This window comes from Euprymna scolopes, chromosome 1 (genome assembly GCF_053919585.1).
Source record: "Euprymna scolopes isolate OS-2025 chromosome 1, ASM5391958v1, whole genome shotgun sequence".
NCBI lineage: Eukaryota > Metazoa > Mollusca > Cephalopoda > Sepiida > Sepiolidae > Euprymna > Euprymna scolopes.
The window spans coordinates 146,130,031-146,157,433 of NC_136482.1; the positions used below are offsets into that span (position 1 = coordinate 146,130,031).

Here is a 27,403-nt window from a genome sequence, read left to right on the forward strand (position 1 = left end):
ACATCTGAAGAAATTTAAATGTTTATATTTTTGAGTCACAACTTAAAATTGGTGTATATTTAGAATTACACTTATTTAAAAATACAGAAAAATTTTTATGATGTATGAGCTTGTCATGGATTGGAGATGCCATATTCCAAAAATAATATGGGTTTGGCAAGTATCTTTTCTATTTGGCTCATGAACGAAAATATTTAATTGTGAAAGGTCAACTAACGATAAATTTATACTGTAGAGCCCTGTTCAAAATACACAAAATTGAGGAGAAAATAATGGACGTGTTTCTATATATTTTTCTCTCTCTCGAAATGGATTTCATTTTCTTTTCAGATCATTCATATTGCAATGTTTTCACTAGCACAATCGTCGTTTAGGTCCGTAAAATAAGTGAAATATTAGAACATAAAGAAATGAAATTTATTTATTTTTTTAGATTTTTTTTTCATTTCCAAAAATAAAATTCAACAAAAAATATTCCAGTGAGACTATTTAAAAAAAAAAAAAAAAATGAATTATTTTTATTGTTATTTTTAAGATTTAAAATAATTCACTTTTTCTTTTTTTTTTTTCAAGAACACCACTGCGCTGAGATTTTTTTTTTTTTTAATCATTATTTCATCTCATATTAGCAATTTAATTCCTAACTTTTCTTTCAAGGATAAAAGTGTAAACATGGCTATATTTTAAAAAATTTTTCCAAGGTAACTTTTTGCCCATCAATATATCTCCACACGGGCAATACCAGGTGAATACTGCTAATATATATAACATCACTTTTCCGTTGTTTTGGTGTCAGGCATTTTTTAATATTCAATTCTCATGGTTCAGCAGTTTAACTGTTTTCAAACTCCACCCTATACGGTTTTGTCATCACTTGCTTTCAACTTTTTTCTTGTCCGACTAACTTTTCTGCTAATCAAGACAGCAGTTTACGCAAGAGGATGAACACTACTATGACTGTAGTAGTGTACCTGATTCGTCTTTAGGATAAGACTACAAAAAAGACAGAATTTATTAAAAAAGCAACGTTTTACTTTTTTCTTTTTTTACAAAAAAAAAACCCTAAAAAGTCCAGATGATGCAATTAAAAGGATACTGTTTCATCACTTCTTTGTAGTTGACTGTATCACGAATATCTACAATACAAAATTAAAAAACAATATATATCTTCAATAAATTCAGAAAACAAATCTCTATTATATAAAAGGAACGGTGTCTATAAGTTTGTTCCCTATGAACTCAAAAACAGCTGGGCCGATTTTTATAAAATTTAACATGAAAGTACTTTATGTGCCTGACAATGTTCTTAGGTAGATGTTGTATAGGAATGTCATCGATAAGACTCGATAATCAATAATCAAAATAATCCAATGAAAGAAGGAACAAGCGATTTTGACCAAAGTTAACACCTTACACAGCTTAACGTCACAAGTACATCATTTGAGAAGTTTTATTACCACACAAGCTGAAAGGCCCGACATAAAATCAACAATAGGTTCTTTTATATGACAGGGGCACATTCAAAATGAACGTTTCTGTTTAGAGCACAACTGACCATGATACTTGACCTTTTCATTTTAAATTTTAATTCAAATTAATTAATATGAAAATAATTTTATAAAATCAACAGTAGGTTCTCTACAGTGCAATGTAGACTACAATGTATCGTGGACTAAGTCACTGTGGGGAGGCTTGTGAAGCTTTCTCCTGGTGCACAGCAATGTGTCCCCAACTAGAGCAGAAAATCAATTGATTTGATTGAAAAATGGATGATTTCACCGATTTCGATGGCAATAAAAATATGGCAGTGTGAAACATTCATTGATCATCATTCAATCCTGGGCAACGTCAGGTCTCCCTGATAGTTTCATATTAAAGAAAAATAAATAAACAACAATATTTAGTTGTCTTCAGTGAAAAAAAATGACAAAATTCAAAATCCAATGGAGAAAAATAGCCAAACAGAAAAGCAAACTTTAGAAACCTTGAAGTGTATAGAATTTTAGCATTTAATAACTTGTTTCATGTTCTGAAGATCAAATGATATTCCAGACTCTGTGGTTGGTTTAAAAAAAAAAAAAGAAAAAAAAAGAAAAACAAGAAAGAAGAAACATGCTAAACTTCTGCAAAAATGATTACTACCCAGCTTTTCATCGCTACTTGTACCTGGCACAACATTCACTATGTGTGGGTTGAGCCAGTTTTCTCCGAAAAAGGAAGTTTCCAGGAAATATTCAATTCACAATTTGAGAAGTTTTATTACCCCCGCAAGGTGCATGCATGTCACTGGAGATGATAACAGTTGTTTTGCATTAATCTGCAGGTAGGTATCCCCCCCCCATCACACACACAGCACCTAGTATTCTCAAATGGTTACCCATCTGGTACTGAGTAGGGTCAATGTCGCCTAACTTCATATATGGCATAATCACATTGATACATCGAATCTTTGTTAGATGACTTAACTCCCCACCTTTGGGGAGTTAAGTTATCTAACTTATTTTGTTGAAAAAAAGTCATCCATGAAGTCATGAAAAAACATCTAACAAATCATGAAAAAAAGTCATCCATGAGTTAAGTCATTCACTTATTTTGTTGAAAAAAAAAAAAAAAAAATTAATCAATGAGGTTCCTGTTTCAGGAGTCATTTATGATTTATTTTAATGGACAATGTCATCCCTTATGAGGTAATAAAGGATCTTCCTGGTATCTTCAAGCAAGTGATGGGAAAGTATGAAGAACACTTAAGGTAACAGATTCAGTTCACAGGGGAAGACCAACGAAAGTGATAAAAATGGACTTGAAAGTAGGGAGGATAAATGAAGACCTGACCAGAGATAGGTTACTCTGGAAGTCAATTTCTTAAAGCCATCCAATGTATACCAGCAGTGTCTAAGGTCTCTCTGTACAGAGGTTTGTCAGAACAACCTGGCATGAAGATACTTTTACCTACAATTAAATCCCGACTAAATATTCAAAATTACATAGTATTCACAACACAAATATGACCAACTGGCTTTTACGACGGATGGTGCACCTTCTCCGAGTGATGTTACTTTAAGTAGCAGCACGAAGATCGATACTTGACCAGACTAGATGAATTCTTTTCCTGGAATTCATTAAGACCACAAGAAAAGTATACTATAACATATTGAAATGGCCAATTGAGGAAAGGAAAACTGTTTCCAACTTTTTTATGAATGATAAATGATGATTATGAACAGTATTTATCGTAAACACAATGTTTGAAGTAACACAAGACGCAACATACACATTAGAAATTGAAATATACCCGGTGAACCAAGTGTAAGAGAGATACAAACATGGGATGGTTAGAATCTTAAAAAGATCTCTCGGTTGGAATGTATGAGAAAAGCATGTGAATGTCTGGCCTCTAGTAGGATGCCCACATCCTAGTTAAGAACAAAAGGATAAAAAAAATTGAAAAACAAAATTGAAAAGAAAATGAAAAATTATCAATAAAATGAAGGACAGTCAAAAACATAAATTTGTGTGTGTAAAAATGATATGATTTCTTTCTTACCAATATTTGCAGGGAAAGAAACTTCCAGAACAGCTGGATCAAGGTTCACAATATATGGAACATCTTTTATGTTAAATAGATGAGACGTTAATTTCTGAAAAACAATAAAATAGTATGAAAAAAAAAAAATGGAAATTGGAAAATAAACAATCATTCAAGCGATTTCATTTCATACCAATATATATTTTTAATTAATTTTAGTATTTCTCCCTCTGTATATAAATGCCGATGTCTGCATGTCACATGCATAAAGAAAGGTTAGAGTTTTTACACAAAATCTAAATGTAGTTAGATGTAAAATTTTCTGGCAAAGACAATTGGTTGGTTGTTTTTGTTTTACGGCATATCAACCCATTTCAGGTTATTTAATGCCAAATCCAGTTATTTTGAAGAAAAGTCTTTTAATAGAATATTTTTTTTTTTTTTTAAGTCGGTTTCTATTTAACCCATAGTTGGGACCCTAACAGGTACTATCACTCCCGGTCAGAGTGGACCTGAGAGCAATGGCAATTAAAGGGTGGCTCCACACTCCCCAAAGCCCACAAACTGGGGGCTCACCATCGGATATAGTTTAAAGTCATATCCAAGACCAGCAAAGACAATGGAAGTCGCCTCAAATCTTTAAGCGCTTTCTAAGAGAGCCATGAGAGTAAAACTTTCTTTAAAACTAGTTCAAGGGTCTCCAAAGTTTTTAAACGTGGGGGGAGACATATTGCTGCCTTTTCAGAGCAACACAAGCCAAAATAAAAAAATGCTATCTTGCTGATTAGCTTTGCTTTTTAGTGAAACTGGAGTAAAATTTTACCTTAAGGCCCATCTCACGTTCATATAAAAAAATATATATTTTTTTGTAGATTTCAGTGTGCTAAAAACGAATCTGCTAACTGTTTCTGTTGCAGAGAAATATTTTTCATTATATGAAGAAATTAGTTTTTCAAAAAGTGGGTGATCACTTTTCGATACTCATTTAACTTTCTGACCACCTAGTGAGGGTGCATTTTTTTGTTTGTTTTTTTTTCCTGCTTTTATCTTTCAAAAAAGACACAAGGAAATAAAAAAATAAAGAAAAATCTGTATACAGATATGTATAATTCCTGTCCATTTCTGTATGCGTATGCGTGCATATTTTTGCTGCAAGCAAGTAGTTTTCCAGATACTAAGCAATATAATTCCTTATGTTATCAGTGGTGACCATTTCTATACACATCAGTGTGCATATTTTTGCCGCAAACAAGTAGTTTTCTAGATATTAAGCCATGTAATTCTATATGTTATCAATGGTGGCCATTTCTGTATGCGCATATTTTTTATGCGTGTGCATCAAAAATGCGCGCCTGTGCATACAAAAATGGTCACCACTGATAAGGTATAGCTTAATATCTGGAAAACTACTTGTTTTTCATCTAATTTTAAATTTTTGCCAAAGATTACTACACTATGTGAAAAGGTAGTTTGGTACATGAGTGCACATTTAACAGCCTTCATTTACGCTTGTGCGTAGCAGCGTACATGAAGGCTGTTAAATGGTGGAAAATAGTCCCAGGGTTCAGGGGTTAATAGCATGCAAACGGTAAATTTGCAACAGAAACGGTTATCATATATTCTTTTAAAGCACACCAAAATCTACAATATATATATATATATATATATATATATATATATACTACATATACACAGTAAGCTATAAAATATATATGGCGATATATATTTTATAACTTACTAACTAGCTCTACCTACGTATTGAGCACTGTTAAGTAAATACTTAAAGTTTACGCACAAATTTATACTTTCGTATATTAATTTATGTGATTAAATGAAGTATATATATATATATATATATATATATATATAGAGAGAGAGAGAGAGAGAGAGAGAGAGAGACAGAGAGAGAGAGAGACAGAGAGAGAGAGAGAGAGAGAGAGAAATAGAGAAATAAAAAGGAACAAACGGAGTTATGTGTTCATCAACGTTTCGTCTTTATTTCGAAACTTCCTCTGGATGAATGAGATTAAGAAACAAAAACACCAGTACAAATATTTGAAAATATTTGTACTGGTGTTTTTGTTTCTTAATCTCATTCATCCAGAGGAAGTCTCGAAATAAAGACGAAACGTTGATGAACACATAACTCGGTTTGTTTCTTTTTATTTCTCTATTTTGTCGGAATACTATTTCCATTATTCTCATCGTATATATATATATATATATATATATATATATATATATATACGGTACTAGTGCAGAGAGTGATCCATCCGCACGTAAATAATAACGTTATTATTTAAAAAGCCATTCTTAACATGGGGAGGGGAGAGTGTTTTGTACCTATTCTATACTTCAACCTTACAATTGAATAAAAAAACAAAACATATAAAACTTTAATTAAACTTGGAAATACGATTTAAAAAGTAGCGCGGGTCACTATCTGCACTAGCACCACCACAACCACACCGCACACCATATATTCTATACGAACAACGCGAAACGGATTTTACTTTAAGTAAAATAATATCGACTTGACTCTGAAGAGAATGATAGAACTTGTTTTATGGGTTTTAAACTACCTCCTACCATCCTGTTACTCCTTTTGGCCATACCATTTGCCCATGTTGATTCATTCATCCCCCGATAGTTGAGTTCACCCAACGTAAGCATGATGCTTAGCATCACTCCTCTTTATTTATTTTACATAACTAAACGAAATCCAAGAAAAACACGATTTCGTGGAATCGAGAAAAACAACAAAACGAGAGTGAGAGGCGTACGAAGGCCATGGACAGTGACACTTGCTAAATACGTTCTTGTTGTTGAACTCTTCCGATTACTATCAATTAAGCCCTAAACTTCCAGATTATTGTTGTCTAATAATTAATCTGCTTAGTGTCATTTTAATAACATTTCAGCGGAGGTTCGGAAGAGGCTGCCTAGTTTTTATTACCACGAACTAGGAAATTACTCCAGTTTTTATTATTATTATTATTAACGATGTAATAATACGCGACCAAAAGAATCAAATTATGTCGAAATAATGTAAATATTTTTTGTTGTTTAACTTGGTTATTTTTTACGTTTTACGTTTAACCATTCATCGCGTTTGGGTCGGTAGAGAAAATGATGTCATACCTGCACAAAAGTTGTTTTTCCAGAACCAGCCATGCCAAGTACAATGATACATGTAGGTAATTCCTTCGATTTTGAGCTATGACCGGCAGCGGCTCCCATTTCATGAACATTTTCAGTAATTGGGTTTTCTTCTTCCATAGTTACTTTCTGTCTTTCAATTGACTCCGCCATGCTTTCATAGAAACGAACATTGCTCGCCCATTCGTATCTAAAAATAATTTGTTGATTTTATGAAATTAAATATTTACTGATAAAACATCTCTAAAAATTTCTTTAAATTATAAATCAATCTTCGTTGGTTTGTCTATTAAAACTTATGAACAAAATCGCATTTATAAGGCAGAAATACGAAACAATGATTTGCTTATAGAAATGCTAAACTCCGCATGCCGCCATAAATTGTTTATAACACGATCTATTTACCTCTTTCACCGCGAAACCATGTGACACAAGGTGTGGAAAGTGGTCAGCCGCCCCGTGAAGAGAAACTCCATGGCCCTGCAAAAATAAGTTGGAGTAATCCCATTGGCATTCCCCGGTGAGGGCGCCTCATACAACAAGCAATAAACTTGGATTCTTCTTCGGGGTTTGTTTTACACATAGATTCGAAAAAGTTGTCAAAAAACAAGTGTTATCAAAGGCAAGATAAGTTTCTTTTCTACCTAACTGGACAATCTTTTTAGTCTTTTTATGTAAAATGCTTATTCGGTTCGAAAATCATAGAGTTATCGATGTATTTGAAAAAAAAATGGCGGCGAAGTCTGTTGAATAAGTTTGGGAAAATGAGTTCAAACTAAAAAAACAATTGTACAAAATACTGTTAGAAGCTAAGCTCACTCAATATATCTTACCTTGACATATAGGCTTACATATATTGAGTGAGTTTTTAACAGTATTTTGTATAATTTTTTAGTTTGAACTCATTTTCATAAACTTAACGTACTCAACAGAGACCTCGCCGCCATTTGTCTTTTTCAAATATATCATATATATTTTTCAAATATGTATGATTTTCGAACCGAATAAACATTTTACATTAAATAAAAACAAACTTATTCGGTTAGGTAGAAAAGTAACTTATCTTACCTTTGATAACATTTATATATATATATATATATATATATATATATATATATATATATATTACAACCTTTTCGAATCTATTTGTCTAGTAAAACAACCTACTTCGTTATTGTAGCAAAATCGAAAATTCGAAATACTGAATTTCAATAAGACCAATGGTACTTAATTGTTATGTCGAAATTCGTAACATATCCAAAAATTATGAAAAAACCGATGAGATAGAAAATTAATCTACTATTATATAAAAGTCACTTTGTGTGTGTGCGCGAGAGTTTTTTAGTTTTTTATTTATTTTTTATTACATTTTCACCCCAAACAAGGCACATGTCCACTTTGGTGTAGGGGGCTACTATCAGGGTCAGCAACTACTGGGGCACTATGTAGGGATTTGGGCAGCAAGATGTCTGTTCACGTTGCACTTGAACTTCTGCATGTCAATACAGTTAGGGACGCAGGATCCTGGAATGGAATTCCAGAGTCTAGCGGTTCTGGGGAAGAAACTACTGGAGTAGAAAGATCTTTTACATCTAGGGATCTCTACTGTGAAGAGGTGGGGTTTAGCTGCTTGTCGGGTTTGTCGGGGGTGTCTGCGTCGTGGGGGCACAAGTGTCTGCAGTTCGTCAGAGCATTCACCATTAAAATACTTGTAGAACAAGCAGAGGGAAGCTTAGATGCCAGTTCAGGGCCTATCAGATTGGCGACTCTTTTTTTAACGTTGTCTAGGAGCGAGAGACTAGTAGTAGACGCACCAGCCCAGTCCATACATGGGCGAATGGTTGCCTTATAGAGATACAGGATACTTTCAGGTGTCAGTAGTTTTCTAGCACGGTAGAGAGAGCCTACCTTTTTTGCAGCGGCCCTGGCAATGTTTTCAACATAATTGTTCCAGCTCATGTTTCCTGTGAACGTTAGGCCAAGCAGGTTTCGAAACGGCTGAGCCTGTCTTTTGCAAATTTCACACAAAGGTAATTTATATGTCTGATAGTGTTCTTAGATATGTTTTATGCAGAAATTCGTCTGAGAAGTATCGAAAATCAAAAAAAATCCGATCCTAAAAATAGTCTTTCTTTCTTATAGATAAAAAAGAATTTTTATAAGAGAATATTTTAGGTTGCACCAGCAAAGGAGATAATAAAATCTCAACAAATAATTTCTTCTTAGAAAAAAAAAAAAAAAAAATTGTTGACCTCTGGAAACATAGCTCAGTGGTAGAACATTCAACTACAGATCGAATGATCCTGTGTAAAAGTCCAGGTGTACTTCACCATTTTATTTTAATTTTTTCTTGTTAATGAATTCAATTTATGATAAAAGAAGAGGTACTATTTAAAATCACTGCAAATCATTTTTGTTTGGATATTTTAAAACTAAACATTAATCAGAAGTGAGCTTCCAGGGCATTCAACATCGAACCCAAATATCAGCTGACGTGAGATTGTAAACAAATACAGACGGAATGATGAGCTACTTAATCATTATTATTTATTCATTTATTTTAATTTCTTTTGCGAATTAGTCCACCAGGCCAATTATTCCTCATAATGTATAATATTAAATAGAGGATTGATTCTATAATAATACATACACAATCTGCATAAATTATCTTGTTTAAGTATATTGTATTACCAAGCAACACTGGGCGTCCAGCTAGTTATTATTGAAAATAGATTTCCAAATCATGTGTTACCACTTCAGAGTTGCCAGATTGGCCCTTTTAAAGCCAAATTTTGCAAATTTGGCTTTTTTTCTTCTTTTCTCTTTTTTTTTTTTTTTTTCCTTAAGCAGTTTGCAGTTTGGCCTTGAAAAATTGTATTTGGCTTCTTTTTTTTTTTAAATGTTTTCATAGTAAGAATTTTTTACAAAATTAAATTTATAGTAAAAAAAATATTACTGGTAGCAATCAGATAGTAAAAGATTATAGTAGAGATTGATAGATATTAAGAATAATAAAGTTAGGGGTGGAGGTCTACCAGGAGCAAAGAAAGTTTATAACTAAGAATAATTTGTGTTATGTTTATTAATTGAACTATTATTCTCATCTTGGGTGTTATTAGCACAACGTTTCGGTCGCTGCAACCTTCTTCAGGTGTTAAAAACATGCTTCGGTTTCCCTACTAAGGAAAAGAGGGTTGACTCTGCATTACAAGAATTCGAACCATGGGTTTGAGGGTGGGTCCGTAGATCATAAAGAATGTTCAATCTCCAGGGGTCACTAAGATATTTTTTTAAAGGCTTTCCTATGACTCAGTTTTTCGGGATTAGTAAAAATATCCTTTTATATCCTCCAACACAAATGTCCTGAACAGACAGTGGTAAAGAAAATTTCAAAGCCTGGTTTCAGAAATCCGAGCTATACCGCAAAGCATCAGAAAAACACTTGAAAACTGACAATGTGAAATACACTTTTTAAACTGAAAAGACAATTGAAGTGTACAGTTATTAGGTGTTATTTGCCTTGGACTGAAGAAGGGAGAGTTATCGCCCTTGAAAAAAGAGCAGATCTGCCATGACATTTTGGAGAGGTAAACAAATGTGTCTCTCATCACAGCCTTTATTCATCACATATCCAGCTTCTACCTTACCACTTAATCTGTAAGTTGTTGAATAAATCTGTTACAGATTATATTTTGTCTTCTCATTTTTTAATTGCTATTAAACCAATATCGTGCATCATTAGATGTAATAACTGACGACGAGGTAGACACAGAAAAGAGGTAGTTGCAGTGGCTTGATTCAAAAGCTTTTAAAGTTTGTTCAGAGTAAGGGTTTAATTATGGACAGTACATTTTCACTAACAAAAAACTAAAAAAGGAGTAATATTCCTTTCGTAATGGCCATTATCTTACAAGCAAAAAAAAAATGTAGCTTTGAACAACTAAAAGATATCATAGGGTCTTTAAACAACTAAAAGATATCATAGGGTCTTTAAACAACTAAAAGATATCATAGGGTCTTTAAACAACTAAAAGATATCATAGGGTCTATGAGATACCATAATTGAGAGATAGCAAGCCCAAATCCAAATACAGCTTTGGCTCATTTTGTCATTTAGTCGTCAAATTCCATGAATGATGTTTCTGACAGAGGAGGAAGAATTGCTGTTTTCTGGGTTGGAATCTATTCATATAACATTTATCGTTGGCTTCATTTTGACCTTGAATTGGTATATATTTTTTAGCTCCTTACATCAAATGGCTTCATGCTTTTTCTTGAGTGATTTCCATTTAAAAAAAAATGACCCTGTAAAAATTACCAAGTTACAGAAAAACTGCAAGCCAAACAATGAGAAATTAGCTGTACATATATAAAATTTTGATAAAAGATATCTACAAAAGAATTATTCTTATGAGAAGGATCACAGAAATTGTTGTAGGAAAAAAAGAGAATGTAGGATGAAAGAAAAAGGAACTCTGGGATTTCAGGTTACAAAATGGAATACAATGTTTTTTCAGTCCCTGGTTACATTATTGGCCCCACCTTACAGTGTTATTTATAATGTTATTTGATGATAGATATGTGTATTACATACTGTATTTTGTTTCTAGTTTATAATGCCGTATCCCAGGGTTCTACTGTACAAAATGTGGCTATGTTCACATAAACAGAGCCTGCTCTGCTAAGGAACAGGCATGCATTGTGTGTATGCACATTTGAAAATCAAATGCATGCCTGATGAAAGGAAGTACTTCCCAAAATATTGCAACACGTATATGCTACTTGTCCAACTGATGTAAGTAATAACATGTTAAAATATTATATTAAAACATCTATATATATTTATTTCATTTATCGCAAGTTCAAGCACAATTAAACAACGTGGAGGTTTCTATAATGTAGTAGCATTAATAAGTAAATTTTTATTAAATGGAATAGCATCACACTTTTCACAAGAACATTTTCAAATATTGGAACTGGAGGTTTTGTTTTCTTAATCTCGTTTATCAAGAGGAAGTCTTGAAATAAAGACAAAACGTTGATGAACACATAACTCTGTTCCTTGTTTTCTCTATTTCGTCAGAATACTATTTTCCATCATATATATATATATATATATATATATACATGTATACATGCATGTATTGATCAGGTTCCATCATTATATCTTAAGTTGCTTCAGATTTGCTTCTAGAGTTGAATCGCTTGTCGAGGGATTATTTTTTCTAAATGTTGTCTAAAACAGGGAAAAGAAGACATCGACTACTAGATTTCAAAGTCCGTTTTGTACTTTGTCAAACAAATTTTACATACTTTCTCCACTGATATTGGAATCAAGTTTGGCCTAGACAAATGAGCCAAGTATTTCCTCAGAACTGGAAAGAAGATCCAAAGAGAAAACATACAGCTTTATGAAGAAACTGGCATCAAAAACCCAAAAGAGCAGGAATAATACAAATACAGGGCGGAAGATAAAATTGTCACTCTAAAAAAAGACAACATAATTCCATTTCCATTTGATGAAAACCAGTTTTCTTTTTTTGTTGCAGACCATCTACTAGTTGGCCAGTTGTGTACAAATCCCAAGAGCGATAGGAGCCTTTTATCATGTCTAAAAGTGACACGATACTCAACGAGCGAGATCTGAGATGTGCTGCTGTACAACTCGTGTGGTTTTATGTGAGGGCACATCATGCCACCTCACACCCTCGAAGTCGGCTTGAAAGTCAACACCAAAGTGTATCGGGATGGGTTGAAGAGTGTGGTGATCCCCTGGTGCAATCAAGTGGCTGCTGGCAGATCCTGGGTGTGGCAGTCGGACTCGGCACTGACCCACAAGTCCAAAAAGACTCAGGCTTGACTTTAGAAAGAGTTCTACAGCTTTGTACCCTTCTCTCACTGACCCCCTCTCCTCTCTTGACTTGAACCTGGTGGACTACTTCGTTTGGTCATACATCGAGAACATCACCAACATGACCTCCCACAACATCAAAGTCAGCCTGATCACTGGCATCCGCTGAATATTCACTGAGCTCCTGCCGGCACTTGTAGGAAAGGCATACTCTTAGTTCCAAAACCGTATCAAGGCAGTAATTGAAGCTGAAGGCGGCTACATTAAATAAATGTTAGTTCTACTACATAATCAAGTTACTTGAATCAATTTTTTCAATTAAAGTTTTAAAATAAATTTGTAGTGTTGTTTTCTTTAGGGCGACAAATTTATTGTTCTACTTGGTATTTTGGCATAGAAGAACGTGATTCAATTCAACATGCAAAGATTAGAGAAAAAAATTAGAGAATATCTATGTAATGTATGAAAACTTTGCAAAACACAGCTCACAAACAAAACCAAAATAACTGCCACTAACCAACTTGCCATACCAATGATAACATACAGCTTTGGCATTATTAACTGGCAGCAAAAGGATGTTAACAGACTCAAATGAGAAAGATGTTGATACTGCAAAATATTGTATAGAAACCAGTGTATACCAAGACTACATCTGCTCAAAGGAACAGGAGATATAAGTCTCTTAGAAATAGATTATCAACATTGTGAGCATCAGCCAATATTCGGAACCTAAACCTTATGATGGCACATAAACATCAAGAAACAAGAGCCAATAAAGCAACCTCCATCATAAAACTGGCAAAGCATCTTGAACAAAACTGTCTTACAAATGAAGCAGAAACACCAAAAGAACTATCACAGGAATATATATATAAGGAAAACTCTGTAGACTGGCTCAAAAGAGGATCGCTCCACTATGATCGGTAGAAGATGATAATGGCTGCCCAAAATCAAGGCTTGATGACCAATGCTTTTAAGGAGATGAGTGATCTCAGCAATGACACCAAGGACAGGTTATGCCATGCAGAAATAAAGGAGTGCGATTCAACTGACATCCAGTTGTCAGATTCTGCTGGGGGACAGCTATTATACAATGTGACACAATGGCTGTGTAAATATCTCCACTGGATCAACTGTAAAAAGTTTAATATCAAATGTAGCAGCAAGTCTTGAAAATGCAAACCAGAAGGAATTGTCGGAAATAAGTCATATAATATCCACTAAGATTATGCAATTTCTATAGCTATGCACCTAGAAAACAAAGTTCTTAAAAGTGACGGTGATATAGGACAAGAGATGGAAAGTAGCAACTAGTGTTGGGACGATTAATCGGAAAAATTGGAATATTTGAAGGTATTGGAATCGGTATTGGAATCTGAAAAATTTGTACCAATTTTCTGATGCCAAAACGATTCTTTTAATTGTTTTCTTTTTTTTTTATTTGATTTTGTTTAAAGCTCAACCTTCCATTGCAGGTAATAATGATAAAATAATATTTATTGATTTTAAACCACCAGTGAAGCTAAATTCAAGTATATTTTTATGTTTAGGAATATATCTGCACATTTAACATGTGTGTTTTCATGGTAATCAAAGAAAAATACAACTATATAGTTAGATATGTAGAGATTTATAAAGAATCAGAATTGGTAATTGTATCGGAATCGGGAAATTAGTACGGAATCGGTAATTGTATCAGAATCAGGGAAAAATATTGGAATCGTCCCATCACTAGTAGCAACCCTAACTGAAGTCAGTGTCCTTGATGATACTAGATGAAACAGAGCTGAGAAAGAAAAGATAATTAAATACCAAACTCTTATGTATCACATGAAAAGAAACTGGAATCTTAGTAAGATCACCATCATTCCAGCAATTATAGGAGCAACTGGGCTCATGAAAAAGAATATCAAAAACTACCTAGTTTTCCTAGTGAACTATGTGCAAGAGAGGTACAAATGGACGGTTAGAATCATAAAAAGATCTCTTGGTTGAAATCTCTAAAATAATGAGTGAATGTCTGGCATCCAGTAAAAAGATAAGAAATTCAAAGAGAAAAATCATCTGTCACGTGTTCTTTTACTCTTTTTGTTGCTTCTTTCATTTGGAAGATTTATTGCGAGGCACGGTCATTACAAATATTAGGGAGAGTCCATTAGCAGGCTTGTGCAAATAAGGGAGGGTGAGAGATGGTTTCACTTGCAGCAGTCTATCATACATGTGCTTAATAGCTGCTAACCTCTATTGATTACAGAATCATCTTAAAATGCAACTAATTTTATGAGAACCGAATAACACTAAACTGATAAGTAGCAAACAAATAAAAATTTATTATTTCATACAAAGCACACATCCACATACAGTAGAACCCCCGGGATACGGAATTAAAAATTAGTAACAAAATACAGTACAGTATATAATACACATATATATATAATCAAATAACATTATAAATAACACCGTAAGGTGGGGCAAATATGTAACCAGGAGTCGGGAAAACACCATATTCCACATTGTAACCTGAAAAAAACATATCCTAGGGGTTCTACTGTATACAAAAATGCTCAAGTCTTATACTCTATTATTTTTAGATTGCAAATAAAATTTTTAAAAATAGCTACTACACCAAAGTCTTGGGAAGAAGACAACTCCTTTCCTAGGATAACTCCACTTACCCTTGATCCTTACCTTATGCCTTTAGCATCAAGTACTCCTTCTTGAGTCTTTGCTATGATTCATCCGAGGACTGAACCGCAGTCTCTTAGCTCATTAGTGAATGTGCAAATAATTCAAGGAAAACCTCATAACTTAGAAAAAAATTTAAATGTTTATTAATTTAGACAAATTTCTGAAATATACACACACACACACAGACACATATAAAGGCTCTAAGGATTTGTGCTTTATTAATTTCATCTGAAATCGCAAACACTTTAAAAGAATCTACCTTGAGTAACAATACTATTGCATTAAAAATAATGTTCTGGATTCATAATGTTAGGGTATGACCACAAGAATTTGGACGATCTTATTTATAACTACGCGTTTGGACAATCAACCAATGAGAAGCCTCCGACCTCATTATAAAAATATTGAATTTTGGATTCAAGTCAGTTCGTTATCAGTCTCCGTCTTGACACAACTAAATCACTGCTGATCCGGGCTACATTGATTCTTTACCAATCTAATGCCGACATCTTTGTTCTAAAGAATTACTCAACACTCGAGATTGTGACTGCATTGATTCTTTGCCAATTTGATTTACTACTGCCGTCTTTGTTCAACATAATGGCTCAACACTTAACAAGCAGTTCGACAATACAACCATAAAATAAGCCATATTTATAATCTGAAAGGATAGTGAGTTTCTAGGACTCCTGACTTGATTCAATTAATTTTAAAAATGTTTGTCTTTTATTGGTACCACCTTGCATACAATTCTTTCAGACCTGGTGTTGGCATACAAGTGAATAACAGTTTATCAATTATAATTTTGCACGACTGTGCTTCATCAGCGCATAGAAAGAACCAATATTTCCAAAGCCCATGAATAGGACCTTTCTTATTAACACAGCACGTGCATTAATTTTTTTTTCTCAATTTTTATTTATTTATTTTAAATAATTAAGTCCATCTCCACAAATCAGTGAAGTTATAGCATTGAAAAAAATCCAGATATTGATCAATTGAAAGTTTGGCCAAATTCTGAAGCTCTGTAATGTGGCCATCACTATTTTACTGTGACGTTACACTTGAAACTTTTTGGGCCCACACGCTGTCCAGCACCACCGCAAAGGAGTAAACAAACAAAGGAAAGAAATAAAAATCGAACTTAGCATTTTTTTTAAGTGCAAATTAAATGCATTTATTTGTGGGTTTTTTTTTCCAAAAAATGCATTTCATTATATTTCCAAAGGTTTTCACACACACATGTGCTTTTTAAAAGTCTCTGTCTCCTCGCCACTTCACACTGGTCCATGCCAGCAGTTTCTTACCCTGGTACGCACTTTGGTTCTCTCTCTACCACATGGTGTATTTTTCTCTCCTTTTCTTGTGATGCAAACTCATGTGCACTTTCTAATTTGCATACATGCTTTAACAACTGCTGCTGCCGCTAATCTTTCCACAAGCCAGCTATCCTTCATCTGCTGCTGCTGATTTTCTCATTGCACTCTGTTATGGATAGATTCGTTCCATTCTCAAACATAAATATAAATAATATGATTTGATGAGCTTGAATTTGTAACATATTCTGTTTTTGCATGGATAATCTTTGTATTCTTTAAGTAGATAATATAATAATGTTGGTGACCTCAAAACATTTAACCATCCAATAATCCCGGAGTATTTTGGGGCTTCTAAATATCCATGCATTCTTTTTTAAGTCACTACAACATTGATAAAGAACCACTCAGCTTCCTAGAGATGCCTCTGTTCAGTCTCGAAAGACAATGGAAACTCTGTAAAGACAGCTGTGTGTGAAATCGTGAGGCAAGCGTTATGCAATTTCCGATCACACCTCTCTTGAATCGGCATTGCTTGAGTCCCAAATGGTCACCCGTTTTAGTACTGACCTGGCTCAACATTGCTTAACTTTGGAGATCAAACTGGAACCGGTGTGTTGACGATCATGATGTACAAAAACTAGTGTTTCTTAAGTAAGAAAAATTTATTTTGCTTTACAGGGTGGAACGATAAAATTGTTGCCCTAGAACCTTGATGATCGCCTCCAGCGCTGGAGTGAACATTTTGCTACCTTGCTCAGCCACACATCCCAGCCACCTCATTCAGCTCAAATCCAATGTAACTGACACAGCTGTCCCGCTTTGGAGAAAATTCTGGACATAGTTAAAAAGCAACGAAGCGGCTGGTGAAGACTGTCTCCCTGCTGAAATTTACAAAGCTGGCTCTGACTCACTTGCACCTGCCCTGCACCTCAGGATTGGAACGATGCCATCCTGCTTCCTTTTTTTCAAGAAAGGTGATAAATGACGCTGCAGCAACTACCGAGGTATAAACCTTATCGATATTGCCATAAAAGTCTTCATTACTATTCTGCTAAAGTGGTTTCAATGCCAAAGAGACATGTGCCCAAGACCAAATCAGTGTGGCTTCCGATCTGGTCGTGGATGCACTGACCAAATCTTCACTCTCTGTCAGGTATTTGAGAATCGTTAGTGCTACCAGTAAAAGACCATTGCCTGCTTCATCGACTTTGCATCGGCCTTTGATTCCATTGATCACGGAGCAATTTGGCAGATTATGCATGCAGATAGCATCCCAACAAAGCTACTGAATCTGATAAAAGTCTATTATCTTTCCCCCTGCACTAAGGTTAGTGCCTATGGTCAGGAATCCCAGCTCTTCAAAATATCTGGAGTTTGACAAAGCTGCATTCTATCACCAAACACTGTTCAATTATGCCATTGACTGGACTCCACTGCACTAGAAATTTATCTGGTGTCACAGCAGGTACCAATTTTTAACTAACAAACCTTGACTATGCAGATGACATCACCATTCTTGGTGATGACTTTGTCCACATCCAAGAAGCAATAAACACGATGCAGTTCACTGCTGCAAAGATTGGTATGAAGATCAATGTCCAGAAATGAAGCTACTGATTGCGGGATTCCGCCCAGCCCCAAAACAACCTATTACCCTCAATGTGGACACCCTTGAAGAGGTTGACCGATTCAAATACCTTGGCTCCATAATCACCGCAACAGGCCAAGATGAGGAAGATATCTTTAACCGCATCAACAAAGCTTGTCTTGTCTTCAACTGCCTTTACACCCGTCTATGGTCTCAACATGAAATCAATTTGAGAACAAAGATCAGGATCAACCATGCCCTTGTTCATACCATTCTCCTGTATGGTTGCAAAATGTAGTCTATGCGGGTCTCTGAGCAGCACAAACTTTAGGTGTTTGATCATCAGTGTTTATGTCATATCCTCCAGGTTTGCTGGCAGCATTTTGTCCCAAACACTGTAGTCCACACACGCTGCAAGACGTCTTCTCTTGCACAAACCATCCTCATGAGGCATCTATGCTGGTTTGACCATGCCCTTCGTTGTCAACCGGGTGATGTTATCCGCTAGGCCATTGACCTGGCCTTGCTGCAAGGCTGGAGGAGACGTTGCAGTGAACAGCTGAAGACTTAGATGAAGACAGTCAAACAAGACTCAGAGTTGATTCTGGGTCCTCACCTCTATGGTCTACGTCACTGGAACGGTGAATGGCTCACGCTCATGACTGCTGTGGCATTGGATCATCGGCCTCAATTCGAGATGTGATTAACGAAGCAAGTACAAGTAAGTACAACCGTCCAGTGAAATATTCATCTCTCGGGTTGTTTGTTTTATAGGATTTTCTAATTTCATGTTGGCTTACTACTTTCACATATGTGTGTTACTTTTTATGATGGCAAGTTGCTGATTACTTTTCTTTTTCTCATGCTCATAAAGGAGCGAACGAGAGAGAGAAATAGAGAGATCTTCTACTGTTGTTAGCTATGTTCTCAACACAGCATAGATCAACCTAAAAAGTTCACATCTGGGCAAGAGCTGCTAGACAGGACTTATCCTGCCTTGATAGAATTTAAAATAGACTTCATAGCTTTGAAGGAGATGTCCTTTTCTCTTCCCTGCAACCTCTATCTCACAGAAGAGATGTTGTGAGTTTGTCACTGCTTTATCGTTATTTTTATGGTAAGTACTCGACTGAGCTCCAATCTATGGTCCCCCCTCACCAAACTTTCACAAGAAACACCCGTCTAGCAGAAAACACTATCAATAATTCCCCCCACTCTTTATCTGTACCTAAACCTAAACGTAGATTCCATGAGCAAAGCTTCTTTCTCAGAACTTCACGCCTGTGGAACTGTCTTCGGTTTGCCTGCTTTCCAGCTGATTACAATACGGTTGTCTCCAAGTCCAACGTAAACAAGTTCTTGATGAGCCATTCCATTTAAGTTAACAAATTTACCGAATTTCCATTACTAACGATTACTATATTGTCCAGTGGCCTCTGGGCCTTGATAAGTGGTGATGCCTATGTATAAAAAAAATAAAAGAAGGCAATTTTGGAAAGTAAGACATTATGCTACTGCTGAATGCATCAACAAACCAACTAATTTTTCTTTATTTCAAATGATTCTTAGGCATCCTGTTCTACAAATCTTATGAGATCAGGCAGAGAAATATGATGCTCATCCAGATTTGTTCATTTCACACAGTAAATACATTATATATTATATCTCCTCCTTAATTGATGTTTTTCTAGAGAGAGGGTATGTAGAGAATTGTCATCATACAGACGAATCCACTATTTCTGAACAGTCAAAAGGGGATGACTTAATCAAAATTATTTTCAAGGTGTCAGTTCTAAGAAAAATACCACTTAATCCATGTAAAACAAATAGCATAGTGTTCAATGCATTCTCTGTCTCAAGCCCATGTAAATACTATGCGGACCAAATTTTATCTTTGCATGTATTGATACCGTAAACAGGCCAGAACTTTCGAGAATGTTGTAATTAGCGATGGGACGATTCCAATATTTTTCCCGAATCCCATACAATTACCGATTCCATACGAAATTCCTGATTCCGATACAATTACCGATTCCGATTCCTATCCTATATAAATCTCTAAATATTTAACTATAAAATGGTTATGTTGTCCCGATTATTGCAAAAACACATATTAAATGGGCATATATTTTCTCAAATGTAAAAACACACTTGTGACGGGGTTATCTAGAGATTTTAGTCTTACTGGAAGTTTAAATCTATAAATATTTATTATTTTATTATTACTACAAGCAGTGGAAGATGTTTTATAAAAACAAAATCAAATAAAAAAATATAATTAAAGGAATCGGTTTTGGCATCAGAAAATAGGCTCAAATGTTCCCTGATTCTGATACCCCAAAAAGCTCCGATTTTTCCAATTCTCGATTCTGATTAATTGTCCTAACACTAGTTGTAATGCCGACTATAACTACCATTTCATCGGAAAAACAAATCAGTTAAAAACTTTTTTTCTTTACTCCTATCTCCATTGTAAGATGTAAAAAGGTTTTACCATGGATTTCTCATACCCTGGAATTAATGCACCCTCTTGGTGCTTTTTTTTTTAAATTAATTCTTGATAGTCAATAATAAACGTTTAATTTAGTTTCAATCTTAACGTTCCTCTTTCATCAGCATTCAATTTGTTTCTCTTTTTTGTAAAGATGTCAGCAACAGCTGAAAAGCCCACTTCTACTAGCCATGTTGTCGGAAAAGATAATATGCTCGGCTCAACTAAGTCATAAATTTGTGGATTTGTTGGTTTTATTTCAATATATCCAAAAAATTTCTTTTAAATTCAAAAGTTCTTGAACTACTTCAGGTTCCATAGTATTTTCAAGTTCAAAGTTTGCTAAATCTTGAAACCACAGGGGATATGTTGTGTTGATGAGTTCCTCATATCTTCTCTCAAAATCTTTCTTCAGGCCTTCCAGATATTCAGCACATTCTATGACACATTTTTGACTTGAATTGATGCTATTTATATTTTTAAACAATGATAGAGTCAGGTTGTGTTTTCCAGTATTTCAACTTCTTTATAAAACCTTTAATCTTTTGTGAACATGTGACAAGGTCAGATTTCCTTCCTTGGAGTTGCAAATTTAGTTCATTTACAAAGTTAAAAATGTCACTGAGATAAAATATTTTTGATTTAATTGCATTCTTATTCAGATTATTCAAAATTGTCTGAGCGTTTGTCTTTGTTTTTGAGTGGAGTCAGCAGATTAAGATTTGAATTTTGAGAACAGCTTGCCACATACCAACAAATCTATCAAGACTGTTACGTTTGGAGAGCCGCCTAACTTCTGTATAAAGTAGCAATTTTTTAAATTGTTCATCTTCACAAAATTTTTCAAATAATCTGTCATTCAAGAAATTTGTTAATCCTTCATTAAGAGCTTTCTCCATATTGCCACACAGATTTTTTTGCTGCCAAGTGTTGTTTGTGAATAATGCAGTGTACATGCATTATATGAGCAGCAACAGTTTTCATCTGCTCAACAACAAACCAAAAAATGTCATGAATATGGCGGGGGTAAGAAAAAATCCTATCTGTCTTGAATGCAGCACCACCTGTGCTGATTTGAATCAAATTAGTTAATGGAATATTGTTATTATTCAAATAATTATTTACTTCTGAAAAGATATATCCTCCACTTGTTCTCTCTGAGAAACTTAAAAAAAAAAAAAAATAGCATTTCTTTGAAGTCATTTTGATATACAAATCTGACGTATGAAAGCAACAGTACTTGATTATGAGTTTTTGTTCATCAATTTATTTGGAAATTTTTTTTTTTTTTAAGAATTTCTATTAATTTATCTTGAACATATTTGGCCATTTCATCTTGTCTTCTCATTATTGTTGCTCTAGACAGAGGTTTTTTTCAAGCACTGCTGCATCTTCTTTGCAATAAGGTCTTCAACACAAGCTAGCAAAGCAGCTTTCATCAGTTTTTCTTCGTATCTTTGTGTTGCACCTACTTTTTATAATTTCTGGCACAATATAATTAGGCTTTAATGTTTAAACCTGAGAAGCATTGACTTTCGTGAAGAAGTCAACTAATTTTACAGGTTGAGATTTCAATTTTAACTCAAAATATTTTTTCCTCTACGAACAGATAATGGATGTTTTGTTTTCTAGTGAATCTCTAACTTTGCCTTCTTCATGGAATCATTAGTTATAACAAGACCACATTCAATACAAACTGATTTATTGCCATCAAATTATTGGAAAAATCCTAATAAAAACAAATCATCTCTGTATTGTCTCACTTTTATTATTCATTTTTTTCTTTTTGCAGGAGGGCTTTTTCTGCTGGCATTTTCTAAAATCAAAATTGCACCATTAAATTATAAAAATTCAAAAAATTCAAAATAAAACACTAATAAATAATGAAAATTCTTCAGTATATATATATATATATATATATATATATATATATATATATATATATATATATATATATGTTATAGGAATAATCGTATGGTGGCGAGAAGAAACCAGACGAACAATATAGGTTTAAATTTTAAATGATTGATCTCTCAATCGTTTATTTTAAAAAAAAAACTTAACAAAAGCAAAAACAAACTAAAGTGTTCAAAGTTTGTAAGGATGTGAGGATGTTCAGGAAAGAAGAGTTTTGGTGTAAAGTTCATGTTTGTAACTTCTTATGAGAGAAAACTCGGGCGCTAACAAGAATTGTGATGAAATAAGAAATGTAAATGTTAATTCTCGCTGTTGGTGCTTCCATGTGGAGAAGTTGATGAATGATGCATGCAAAAGTGATTGTTTAACGTCGGGAAAAGAAATCCGACAAAGCCAATGATTACCCCATGCTGGTTGACTGACTGTGACTCTGGGCTCAACTGACTGGTTTTGGCGCGTTTGCCCCCTTTTTATTGTGGACAGACCGGCTCCAGCGAGGGCTGTTAGGGAAAATATTTTATATTCTCTTTCCTTGCAATGTGATTGGCTGAAAACACAACATCCCTGTGGTTCCAAACATGTCAACGTAAACAAGACGAGTTCTAGCTTTTACAATCACAAAAATTGCATGGGTTAGGGTTAGGGTTAGGGTTAGGGTAGTCGCTGGTCCTGCTAAAGTTGTTGCTTTCTCGCAAAGAAAGCTTCACAAATCGAAATGAGATCTTGTATGCACTTCGTAACATATGTATATATATATATATATATATATATATATATATATATATATATATATATATATATATATATATATATTAGTAAGTCACACTCTCCCTATCATTTGAAAATTTTAGAGACTCTTTATATTAAGTCATTGAGACCTTCTCTTTGCAAGCAAAAAGAAAATCTTCTTGGACTTAATTTAGTCTTTATGTAATTTTTTCCCCCGTTTATTTCTGTTTTTTTTTTTTTTTCCTACCCCCGTCATATTCATGAACTTTTTTGGTTTATTTTAAATCATATTTTCCTCGATTTACCTTTGATAAGTGAGGAACGAAACCTGGTTAGCTAACCTTTATTTTCATTTTTTATTTTTTAAATTCATTATGCTTTTTGGTCTGTATTGAGCCGTTACAAAATTCTGTACCCCCGGAAAAATTTTCAAATATTTTAAGACCAGGTACGCACCTGATTTAATCAATAGATTAAATGCATTAATAAAAATTAAACGTAAAATCAGGACTGCCCAGGTAAATCAGACCTTCTTAAACTCGTGCTTGAGCAACAAAGTTTGTCCCGCTTTTATTTTATTTAAAATAGAGTGAGCTAAGTTACATCCCGGACAAAAAATTGAAAGTGATTTTATCTCTAATTTTTTTCTAAGCTTTCTTGTAATCTGGCATGTTTAAACATGAAATATCATGAAATTTGGAAAGATTCGGTTGGCAGTTTGTCGTTTTTTGACAAAATTAGATTTTCTAGATATGTTGCAATAATGCACAAACGTAGCCTTTCTAGGTTATTGTTAAAAAATCAACAGAATTTGCAACATTTGATCTTCAAAAAATATGGTTGCTCGACGAACCCTATTGTTACTCAGAACGTCTTAAATCTCTTCTGCGCAGTTGTCTGAGCTTGAACTTAATATTCTTTCGCATGGCTTGGACTTCTGCATCCCTCCCATACCTCCAAAGCGTGAAGAGATATATGCTGAATTTGATATTTTTTTGCTCAATTAAAAAGACTTTCTCCTGTTTCCGACTCTATGGTCAGTGATATTAAGGTGAAACTTAATGACGTCAAACATTCTTATGCGGGCAGACTCATTTCGTTTTGTGAAACAAAATTGTGAAGTGAACATTATCGTATAATCAAAGCACTTCGCCATAATAGATCTTTAGTCATTACAAAACCCGATAAAGGTTCTGGCGTTGTCATTATGGATCATCGGGATTATGTCAATAAAATGTTGACTATTTTGGGGGACACCTCTAAATTTGTTAAATTGAGTCCGGTAGATACCCAGTTCCAAAAACAACTTGTCAAATGGGTCAAAAGTAGTGTTCTTCCCACTTTTATTTCTGATTTAATTCGTCCTACTGGTTCTATTCGCCCTCGTTTGTATGGTTTGCCTAAGACCCATAAAGAGGGGGTACCGTTGAGACCCATATTATATATGATAGGGTCTTGTCAACATAAGCTAGCAAAATGGTTGACAATTATTTTAGAACTTGTTTTGGAACTTTATAGTTCATATTGTATTAAAGATTCCTTTAGCTTTGCTAACTTTATACAAAATTATACTCATTCAGACAAATTTATGTGTTCCTTCGATATTTCCAGTAAAGACTTACTTGTATTCCATTATTAGAGACTATTAATATTTATGCTGACGCTTTATATCGGAGTAAACGTCCGACTTGCCCAATACCAGAAAATATTTTTGTAGAATTGATGAAATTCACCACCATGTCGGTAGAATTCAGTTTCAACGATATTATGTACAGACGGATGGTGTGGCCATGGGTTCCCCATTGGGACCAACGTTAGCTAATATCTTTGTGGGTTTTCATGAAGAGGGTCTATTGTTTGGTTTGCATAAACCAGACATTTATTTTCGTTACGTTGACGACACTTTCTGCTTATTTGACAACGAGACGAATGCGGATGCTTTTTTGTGTCCCTTAATAACGTTCATCCAGCCCTTAAGTTTACGGTAGACAAGGAAACGACTTCTACTCTTCCGTTTTTGGATGTTTTTGTGTCCAAGACATCCTCGTATTTTCTTACTTCTGTTTATCGTAAACCAACTTTTATGAGTCTCTATATGCGTTGGGACTCTTTTTGCCCTATAAACCAAAAATATAATTTAATCAAAACTTTAGCACATAGGACCTTGATGATTTGTTCTGAAGTTAATTTGGATAACGAACTCAAATTTATCACAAAGACCGTTTGTAATAATGGTTACCCCTTGGATATTCTTGAAACTACTATCAATAAGAAAGTTTTAAATTTTCATAAACCCCAAAAAATTATAGCTAATAGATGTCCTGTGTACCTACGTCTACCTTGGCTAGGTAACATCAGTGACCGATTTGCTAAGCAAATTTCTTTGTCTGTGCAATGGTGTTATTTTGCATCGAACCTGCATGTTGTTTTTTCAACTAGGCCTATGTTGCCGTCTATTCGCAAAGATGTTCTCCCCTCCCCCATAATAATTCTATTATTTATTAATTTAAATGTAGTTGCAGTGCGCACTATGCTGGGCGAACATCGCAAAGATTAGATTTTGAAACAGCATGCGCCTTCAAAGATTCGTTATGCAAATTTTTCACCCTCGGATGTTCTGAGTAATACGTATGGTTCTGCGATTTGCGACCATCTTATAAATAACCATGCGTGTGCCACGAATTTCAGTGCTGACATGTTTACGATCCTTAGTAAGTCGCACTCTCCCTATCATTTGAAAATTTTAGAGACTCTTTATTAATATAAAGAGTCTCTAAAATTTTCAAATGATAGGGAGAGTGCGAGAGTCATTGAGACCTTCTCTTTGCAAGCAAAAAGAAAATCTTCTTGGACTTTATTTAGTCTCTATGTAATTTTTTCCCCGTTTATTTCTGTTTTTTTTTTCCTACTCCCGCCATATTCATGACGTTTTTTTGTTTGTTTTAAATTGTATGTTCCTCAATTTATCTTTGATAAGTGAGGAACGAAACCTGGTTAGCTAACCTTTATTTTCATTTTTTATTTTTTAAATTCATTATACTTTTTGGTCTGTATTTAGCCATTATAAAATTCTGTACCCCCCGGAAAATTTACATATATATATATATATATATATATATATATATATATATATATATATAAGTGAAAGTGACTGTGTGTGTACATTTCCCTATGCAACAACTACAGACTCCAAATTTGATATACAGCATACTGAGATTTGGGAAAATTTTTGTAATCCGTTTTTGGCCAATTTTGGGTCTAAACACTTGAAATTTTAGATATAGGTTCCTTAGACATGGATCCAACTTAATAAATTGATTTGAGCCAAAACAATAAATGTTAAGGGGGTCATAATAAGGGTCAAAGTTAAAAAAATTGACCGCTTTTTTTTTTTTTTTTTTGCCCAACATACACCTCCAAACACTCGGGCAACGCCGGGCTGAAATGCTAGTATGTCTAAAGAAGTGAACGTGTCTGTCTGTGTATCTGTGTACATTTCCCTATGCAACAACTCTGTGAATTTTAAGTCTACAGACTCGAAATTTAATATATAGGGTAGTGAGATTTGGGAAAATCTTAGTAATCAGTTTTTGGCCAGAAATTTGGCTGTTAAGGGGTCAACGCTCAACGATTTGACCTTTGAGAACTCTACCAAACTCCTCCGCCAATTTTGGGTCTAAACACTTGAAATTTTAGATATAGGTTCCTTGGACATGGATCTAGCTTAATAAATTGATTTGAGTCCCAAACAATAAATGTTAAGGGGTCATTATAAGGGTCAAATTTTTAAAAAATTTGACCTCTGCGGTCTCTACCAAATTACTCAGACACTTTTTGGTCTAAACATTTGAAATTTTACATAAAGGGTATTCAGAGATAGGGCAAGCTTTTTAATCGGTTTGGGTCGAAAATTTGAGCTACCAATATATAAATGTATGTATGTATGTTTGCATGTCTGCCTAAAACTTACGACAGAGGCGACAAATTTTCACAAGATCATCAAAGACGTCATGTTTTTTTCACATTCTTTTCCTCCTTCATGGGACGGGGTCGAGCCTGCCTTCTTACTACCACTTTTTTCTTTATTTTGCTCAACACACACCTCCAAACACCCGGGCAACGCCGGGCACCCATG

At 34.4% G+C, this 27,403-nt stretch overlaps 1 protein-coding gene across 1 annotated transcript in view; it reads right to left on the bottom strand.

Moving 5' to 3' along the window:
* LOC145276405 (GPN-loop GTPase 1-like) overlaps positions 1-6,862 on the bottom strand; it is a 39,525-nt gene extending 32,663 nt beyond the window's left edge. Inside the window, exons 1-3 of the mRNA XM_080127739.1 lie at positions 6,668-6,862; positions 3,545-3,638; positions 1,097-1,136 (exon numbers count right to left, since the gene is read on the bottom strand). Coding sequence (XP_079983865.1) covers positions 1,097-1,136; positions 3,545-3,638; positions 6,668-6,838 — 305 coding nt within the window. The 5' untranslated portion in view covers positions 6,839-6,862. The remainder of the gene's footprint in view (positions 1-1,096; positions 1,137-3,544; positions 3,639-6,667) is intronic.
* Positions 6,863-27,403: the final 20,541 nt, after the last annotated feature.